The 9401-nt window shown below is 33.6% G+C and overlaps 1 protein-coding gene across 2 annotated transcripts in view; it reads right to left on the bottom strand.

The window, feature by feature from the left end:
• The window catches only part of LOC106472806 (fibroblast growth factor receptor 3-like), a 16986-nt gene extending 8576 nt beyond the window's left edge, over positions 1-8410 (bottom strand). Inside the window, exons 1-7 of one of the 2 annotated variants that reach the window (XM_013933471.2) lie at positions 8142-8410; positions 5052-5117; positions 4148-4308; positions 3199-3322; positions 2702-2892; positions 1043-1181; positions 288-499 (exon numbers count right to left, since the gene is read on the bottom strand). In XM_013933471.2, the coding sequence (XP_013788925.1) occupies positions 288-499; positions 1043-1181; positions 2702-2892; positions 3199-3322; positions 4148-4308; positions 5052-5117; positions 8142-8259 (1011 nt within the window). In that variant the 5' untranslated portion in view covers positions 8260-8410. Of the gene's footprint in view, positions 1-287; positions 500-1042; positions 1182-2701; positions 2893-3198; positions 3323-3466; positions 3701-4147; positions 4309-5051; positions 5118-8141 lie in introns of those variants that run through there. The other variant, XM_022401348.1, reaches the window with a different exon arrangement.
• Between the last annotated feature and the right edge of the window lie 991 nt (positions 8411-9401).

Genomic DNA, 9401 nt, shown 5'->3' with positions numbered 1-9401 from the left:
CCTTGCTAATAACTAACATCATGATCCAGGAACTTACAGGCCTCTCTAAGATAACCTTAAATCGATTTCACCAACAATGTGACCCTTGCTAATAACTAACATCATGATCCAGGAACTTACAGGCCTCTCTAAGATAACCTTAAATCGATTTCACCAACATCATGACCCTTGCTAATAACTAACATCATGATCCAGGAACTTACAGGCCTCTCTAAGATAACCTTAAATCGAATTTCACCAACAACGTGACCCTTGCTAATAACTAACATCATGATCCAGGAACTTACAGGCCTCTCTAAGATAACCTTCTTTTTGATGATGATGTGATTCTGTGTGGTAAGTAGGTTGACCTTGTTTTTCTGTTGTTTGGCAAGTTGATATCGACACAATATTATCGCCAGTAAGATTAATACTAGTACACTGGTGAGTACAACCACAAACACCACCCACGGAAAAGAGGAAACCTTTACTCCAGTTCTTTCTCCCACTTCATCAGAGGCTGGTTTTAGAAAAAACAATAACATAATTTGTTAATGTTATAACCATATAATTATAATCATAATACTAATAACTTCTCACAGAGAATTTTTAAACACTACTAAATTTATAAAAAAAAAAAACATTTCAGGTATTCTAACTTATTATATGATAGAGGCCAAATAAATAAAATGTGAAAAAATTTAATATGAATAGAAATACTCAACTGTATTTTAGAATAGTTACTTTAACTTAATGATTAAGTTTTAGTCCCTGTCTTCTTGAGTGGAAACAATAACGTCAGTGTAGAGTACTCGTCCAAGAAATAGTACACTTAAATCATTATCAGTAAAGCTGTTTGTCGCTTAAGTTAATGAGTATTTATTCATTGGTCCCTGTCACATCTATACAGTAACGAAAGTTTTTGAAACTTGCAACTAACAGAATATTATTTTCTGTAGAAAATAGTCTGTTTATGTTTTTATTACGAGTTACTGTTGCACATAAATAACACAAGCAACAAGAAGTGACTGTAAATATCAAAGCTTTAATTCAGAATTATTACCTTCTAGGACAGAGAGCCAAACGGTTCTGTTAGAAAATCCTATGGTGTTCCACGCAAGACAAGCATACCAGCCTTCATCTTCCTTAGTCACATTATTGATTATTAGCAGTTGGGGATCTGTGACGTTCTGAGTATTGCTCTGTAAAGTACAGAAGGATCGGGTTCGAGCCTGTCAATAACCTCTAATGATAGTTATGGAAATTAATTAACAAACAAAAAATATATGGATATCAATATAATTTTTTACGTTATATTTTGGTCCAACATTAAACTAACTCAAAACAAAACTAATTTTACCATGTATCTTAACTAAAACTGACTGTCGTTAACTTAGTAACATTAAAACGCTGATCCATCTTGTTCATCCTTGAAACATATGAGTACTTCACATACCAAAACAAGGCAATGAACATTTGATAACCAGTTATATTAATAATTAGTAACCATAATACAAAAAAATATTCAAACCTTGTCGCTTACAACAACAGTTACTCACCGTGTTGAGCCAGCTTCATAGGAAAGCATGCAAGTTAATTAGAACTTACATTAAAGCGTCATTTTATTAATAAGATATCTTTACTTAACTGTCTTTCTATGATAATATAAAACAGTTCTCTGTTACAATGGATTATCAATAGTTAAAACGTTACAATACTCTGGTAAAGACTTAAATCATGATACAAGCTACAATGGATTATCAATAGTTAAAATGTTACAATATTCTGGCAAAGACTTAAATCATGATACAAGCTACAATGGATTATCAATTGTTAAGACGTTACAATACTCTGGTAAAGACTTAAATCATGATACAAGCTACAATGGATTATCAATAGTCAAAACGTTACAATATTCTGGTAAAGACTTAAATCATGATACAAGCTACAATGGATTATCAATAGTCAAAACGTTACAATATTCTGGTAAAGACTTAAATCATGATACAAGCTACAATGGATTATCAATTGTTAAAACGTTACAATACTCTGGTAAAGATATCCATTCACTCATTTCTCAAACCTTAATGTAATAAGATAATCTAAAACAGTCGTTTGGTACCTCTCTTCTCTAGGAATTTAGAAGCCAGTTTGAAAATCAAACTTGTTTGAAATTTTTTGTATGTCAGCCATTTAAACATTACACATTTTTATATAAATAACTTCCATGATATTGTCTTCCATTACACAGTAAAACATTTAACTGACTGATACTAGTTAAGAAGAAAACATTACATATCTAAGTTAAAATAGGGCAGTGCATTATAAGATCTACACAATGGGCTCTTGGGCTGTGCCCACAATGAGTACTGAATCCCAGTTTTTAGTGTTATAAGCCTTCAGACTTACCACTAAGTCACTGGGGTGGGGCTATAAGATAATGAAATGTTTAGTTCAAGTAATATAATTTACTGTTAAACAGTGCACTGTATAATCATTAGATTTCTAAATGAACTGATCACATAATTTATAAATATTAAAAACAAGATCAGTAAAGGTTTTGATTAGCTGTGATAACCATTTAATCAATTTCATGAAAAAAAAAGAGCTGAAAGATTTCAATCTTCTTTTTACTCATTCTTACTTCTTTTCATCATTTAAGTACTTTGAACTATGATTCTAGATATTCTTCAATTAATTAAGAACAGAAACATAAACAAACCTCAACAACACTGACATAAGAGCTTCCATTATGATCTGTATAAGACTCGTTCACCATATAATATTTCAACCAGCGTATGTCCGGGTGAAGATCACTGTAGAAGCGGCATTCAAATCTTGCCTGTTGTCCTACGTACACTGTTTGATTAGAGGGATAGCCATCTCGAATAATAGGTCTCCGTGTTAAACGTTCTGTTTAGAAAAAGGTTTTCTTTTTTATACAAATAATCTTTCAAGGGCATTTCATCATAAATTTTTACTACATGGGCCCTAATTAATACTTTCTCTACTGGATTTCTATTTTAGAAATGACAATTATAAAAAAAAAACATTAGTTTCCAACTTAGAATATTGTAAGTGTCCAGCAATTAGGTAAAACAACAACAAATAAGAAATATGAATTATATGATGATGTAAATACAGCTAAGAAGTCAATACGTAAGAAAATACTGATAATTTATGGACCTGCTTTAATTTTTAAAGAACAAAAGTTGTTACCTTGAACATGAACTTCAAAAGTCCGGTTGATTTTACCTTCGCTGTTCGCCACCAAACAAGTGTAATTTCCTCTGTCATCAAGCCCAACAACATCCATTGTCATGTTCCAGCGTTTATATATAATCTATACATTGAGATAAGATCCACGAATTTAGAAACAAAGAAGTAATTTAACTGGTACTTTCCAAATTATGAACATTTAAGTAATGTTTAAAACTCCTAGTAAAGTAAGCACGGGAAAATAACCTCATAAGTTCTCACTTCTTACATTTGTCACTTAAGCCTGTCAACTAGTCTTAGAAACTCACAAGGGATCTTCTATACTGTTTTCGTCAAATGAAACCAAAGTACTATCGCCTAGGATTTGACCAGATGAATGGCTCACGTCTGTAGGTTCTTCTACCATATTTTATTTATTTATTGTTATAGAAAGTTTAGTATTCTGCAAGCTTAACTGTTTTAGTAAGAGACAAGTAAAGAAAAAAAGTGACATGATTCCATAAGCGTACGCAACACCATCTAACTTAATTTATTATTTGTTCAAAGGGGAAGATTCTATTGCAATTTATATAAATATTAATCAAGAAAATGTAAAGTGTATGAAACGCCACCTGGAGTAATTATTTTCCGAGTTACTTCTGCCAACCACATATTTAGGGCTAACCTTCAATTACTAGCAACTAATGCACAAACTATACGAGTATATCACACATCAACACTACTGTACAAAAAAGTTTCGTTATTCTTCAAACTTCCATCTGTTTTAACAGAATCTAATGATTTGTTGTCTGAGGATTTGTCTATCTTTAACTATCCAAATTCCAAAAATATAAACTACAACGTAAAAATTTATCAGTAAGTGATTATCGTTAGTTGCTTATATAATACGGGTAAAATAAATACATCACACTTATCCACTAAAATAGGTGGCGCATTAACAACAACTAACCTGTTTACCAATAAAACGAACAATTGGTCTAGAGTCTTTCATCCATGTTATATTTGGTTTAGGAAACCCATCTGCGGGACAAGAGAGTGTTACACTTTTTCCAGCAGGGACAACAATAAAATTCTTCAATAGTCCTTTTGGATCAGTGAAAAACGGTGAGCCTTGGGGTAGAACACATGTATAAGATCACAACTTCTCTGACAGACAAAAACATTTCAACACACACTACACAATCTATGTCACTTAATATGTAGTATATATTTTCTGTATTATAACAAATATTGCATAATCTTGTCTTAAAGTGAATATTCCTTTCAAATTTATGATACCGCAAATTCTTTCCAACTAATCTTTAGCGACACAAGTCCTTTCTTGAATAAAACTGGTTTATTCTTTCCGAATACAACTTTACGATACACTTAATTTCAACAGTCGCTCTATAACAAACGCTATAACTCATGTCTCACGTGGCCAACAATATTCTCCGCATACATTCAATTACTCATTACCCCCTCGTCGCTTCGTGGCCGGTCTTATATATACAAGACTACACTATATCTAGAAGGATCACGAGATTTAAGGAAAAGTCGTGAATGTTCGAGAATGACGTGGCGTGATACTAGTCACGTGACCTCGATGTCGTAACAATACTAACAGCACCAATTCTATTAAGAAAGTAGATTGGTAATTAAATGTTCTAGTCGATGTTAGGCCCAGCCAAGAACGAGAGAAAATTGTTCCTCAGATAATTAGCCTCATTTTTACTGATATTACGTGTTGAAAGACAGTAAATCTGTTTGAGTTACAACTTACAACATCTTTATTTGCTATACATAAACATAATATTTAAAATATTTTCACCAGTGTACATATAATTTATAAACCTAAATAAAACAATACGTACTTCTTTCACCGGACTGGAGATTCGATACTGTCGCTCTTTCTCTCACTGATTCACTTGGCGAAACTTCTGTAAAACGTAGTAAAAATAGTTCATTTTTAGTTTGAGTGAAACAACTAATCGTGAAACGGAAACTAAAGGTTACGTACTTTTAAAATTTGGCCACAAGTCTAAACATAATTCACAAATAATATATAAAATGTATGGCCAGTGTCGATCGAAGACCGTGAGAATAAAAGTACATACGTTACGTTAAACGTTAGATTGGAATTTCAAGCAAAGCTACACGAGGGCTTTCTGCGCTAGCCGTCCCTAATTTAGCAGTGAAAGACAAGAAGGAAGGCGACTAGTCATCACCACAAGCTCTTGGGTTACTCTTTTACCAATGAATACTGGGATTGACCGTCATAATATAGCTCCCCCACTGCTGAAAGAGCGAACATGTTTGGTAGGACGGGGATTCAAACCCGCAGACTGCTAGTCCAACACACTAACCACCTGGCCATGCCAAGCCCTTAATGTTAAAGAGAAAGGAAATCCATTAACCCCCCCCCCCCCATCCTTTATAAGAGTGTTGGTGGTGTTGATTAGCTGGGTTCCCTCTATTGTATCACTGCTAAATCAGAGACGGCTAACGCAGATAGCCTTCGAATAGCTTTGCGCGAAACTCAAATCAAACCAAACGTTATCTACAAACTTTTTAAACAATATATTGAGCTCAAGAAAGCGGTTTTTATGGATATTTCTTATAAGATGTAATTAAAAAAGCTGCATAATATGATATGGTTTTTCTTCGTTGAAATGACATTTTTAATTTACTTGCATTAATATTGTTGTTCTTTTAGCTACACGGTGAGTTATACTGCAGGGAATCGAATCCAGGATTTTAAGGTTTGTAAAAATATCACTGACCTACCGATGGATCTTACAAGATGTTCAGCAATAGTAATAACATTTAAAATTGCATATTTAGAAGAAATATTCTTTAAAAAACAAACTGATCTTTTAATGTGAAATGTCCAGTTTAAAAAAGGTTTACATGTTCGTGTTGTGTTATGACGGATAAAATAGCCTATTCGAGAATGTTACTTGTTATCTGGACGAAGAAAAGTGAAATTGGTGTATTTAGGTTTTAAAAAAAGCTTTTGATAAGATGTAGCTCAAAATATTAACTATGTAAATCACGTCTGTAGGGGTTTGGAAAAGATTAGCTAATTTGTTTGTTTCTTCGTTGCTAAGCGCAAAGCTACACAATGGGCTATCTGTGCCCTGCCCACCACGGATATTGAAACCCTAATTTCAGCGTTATAAGTCCAGAGCCATCGGAAGACAGTTAATTGAACTGTAGAGTGGTTATATGGGAGAAAGTAAACTGTAGTTATGGAATCCAGTCAAACTAGACCCTTCCTATTAGTGGTGTGCCTCAGAGGTCAGTTCTTGGGCCTTTGCTTTTTCTTACTTATGCTATTAATAGGGGCATAATTTGCAAATTAATAAAAATTTACAGATGATATTATATTCTTGACTATTTCTAGCTGTATCTAGGATGGAAAAGTATTTATAAAAGTAGTTGAATCATTTGGTAAACGCAACTAGCACTTATGGATTAATTTAATTTGGATCACACGGAATTATAGAATCTCCTCAATAGTGTGATTGAAGAAGACGATTTTGGCATAGTGATTGGTAAGTCACCCAAGACTATGGGGTCAGAATTCTGGACAGTGTTTTTTAATACGGTGATTGGTTTATGAAATGAGTTGTTGTCGGCAGTAGTGGAGGCCCCACACTTTACAGGAGTTTAAAAGGAAAGTTGATTATTTTCTCAACAGGGCATCCATCAAGAACCAAATGGTCCTTTGTTGTACGTATGTTATGGAATAAACCGGGAAACACGTGCAAGGTTTCGTGTGTTGTAAGAAATATATGGTACGAATTTCAAGTTACTTCTGTACCAATGCAACAAAGCCCTGTCTATGAAATCACTCAACTTCTCTGTTATGTCAAGTTTACTGCTATAATTACAAATAGAATTATGAATCTAATTACTTGGAAATTGTTTGTTTGTTTGCAATTAAGCACAAAGCTACACAATGGGCTATATATGCTTTGCCCACCCGGTTTCTAGTGTTGTAAGTCCGCAGACATACTTGGAACTTCTTTAACTCATACTCCGAATTTTTAATTTTCTTCTTTTCTTTTAACCTATCGTTAAGTCGAGGTAAAAACCGCTTCTGTCAGTTACAAAAGCTAAAAACCGGGTTTCGATACCCGTGGTGGGCACAACACGGGTAACTCATTCTGTAGCTTTGTGCTTTAACAAAAACCGTCAAAATTGCACTCGGTACTTTTCGGTCATATGTGTTGTGTTATAAGAGTGACAGTCAGATCCAATTATTCGATAAAAGTAGTTCAAAATTAGGAACGACTAGAGAAGATAGCCCTTGTGAAGCTTTGCGAGTATATCCGAAACTAACAGTTAAAAAAAAAAAAAACTCCTGTCCAAATGCTTCTATTCTTTGACACAAGATGTCAGCATATTTAATGCTAAAATAAAATAAAAACATGAATATTTGTATTAATTATCCATAGTTTTCCGTGAATTTTATTATTACAACCAAATAATAGAGGAGTCCACTGGGTGAATAAATTATTATTTTAATAGTGTGAATATTTGTGGTAATAAATATTACATACTTGCAGATAAAGCGCAAACAAAATTAAGTAATATAAGGCAAATACGTGAAACATAATTTACCTTTTAAAAGTAGTTTATAATCACGATAAAATGTTACAAATTGGAGTTCTGTATTTGATGTACACATACGTAAACCGATTTTTCCCAAAAGTTAATAGTCTTTCCTGTCAATAACTGTTGATCCTGTCAATAACTGTTGACACGTACTTTCCTCGGTTCACAAAAACTCTTTTATCTTTTATTAGAAACTATTTTTTTTTAGCAATTAAAAATTATATTTAAACCAGTATTAGTCTACTAAAAGTCTTGATTTCTCTTTGAATATCAAAATATACTTTTAAAAAACGACAGATATGTAAAAAAAAATATCTTTGGCGTTGTGATCAAACACTTGCCTGCCAAAGAAAGGGTGAAATTTTTCCAGATTTCCCCAAATTCATTAAAGGCTTTACACGAGTAGACTCCGACATCTTCCGGCTGGAAATCCAATATAATGAGACTCTGTCGCCTCATTTCGACATGAGGGGACGCTGTAAGTACTGGTTGGCTGTCGTTATACCATACTAGGTATGGCCGCGGACTGCCTCGGACTGGACATCGCAGTCTAACTTTCTGATCCCGAAAGACTTCAAATTTTGTGGGAAACCTCTTCCGCCATCGTGGGGCTTCTGAGAAACAAATAGGGTTAAGAAACTTGTAGATTGGGTGTTAGTAACCTACACATTACATCTTTCTTTCTAGAGATACGCGACTTTACAGATGGTTATAATAAATTAAGATGTCAAGTCTAAATGATTTGTGACTTTTGGAAAACGGGACTATTCGAAAAGAGTTAATCGAAAAAAAACAGCAACAAAAAATGTCGACTTAATTTCGCATAAACTTTTTAGTCGACTTGGCAGAATTTAACTGAAATTCATTTTTGATACTTCGATTATTTAAGCAAGCTTTAATGGATTTTATTTGTTGATAGATTATTTTATAAGAAACTTTAATGGATTAAGTAATTTTCCCCCCAAGAAGGTGATATGATAAACTTTAAATAGATATCAGAATTATTTTTTTTTGGGGGGGGGGGAGGTCTGAAAATAAGATAGATGAAGGAAAGAAAATCAGAGGGAGTTAAAACTAAGATAGATGTTAGAAACATTTTGAGGGTGAGTCTAAGATAGAAAGTTATTTATTGGGAAAATATAATGTACTTTAACAGGGGGGGGGGGACAGTGTTTTTGTTTGCATTCAACAGCAGCAGAACTTTCTTATTTTTGATATACCTTATTCTAGTAAACGCGACCATTAGTAATTATATCCAACTATTTGGTCAGACAAGAGTAGTTCAATAATTGTCGGAGGGTGTTTATGTACAAGCATCATAAAAAAACTGCCCACAATTTTTCGAGTTTTTATTCTTTTTTTTTCACTGCAGAGTTGGTTTCGGTAACAATAACCAGCACTTGTCATTAGTGAAGGGAATTCCACGTACATCATATAACAGGAAACTCACAGTCTTTCGTATATATAAGCCGTTCGTGGATAAGACTTATAAAGTAAACATTTGCAAGGGCAGTTTATTTACCAATTACGCCCCCCTCGTGTCTGATCTGAGGCACTGCTGACACCAGACGTCAGCACCAGTGACTGTTGTTTACAGATCG

This window comes from Limulus polyphemus, unplaced genomic scaffold (assembly GCF_000517525.1).
Source record: "Limulus polyphemus unplaced genomic scaffold, Limulus_polyphemus-2.1.2 Scaffold5629, whole genome shotgun sequence".
NCBI lineage: Eukaryota > Metazoa > Arthropoda > Merostomata > Xiphosura > Limulidae > Limulus > Limulus polyphemus.
Note: the sequence above shows the minus strand (reverse complement) of the source record. Positions and strands in the feature narration are given on the sequence as shown.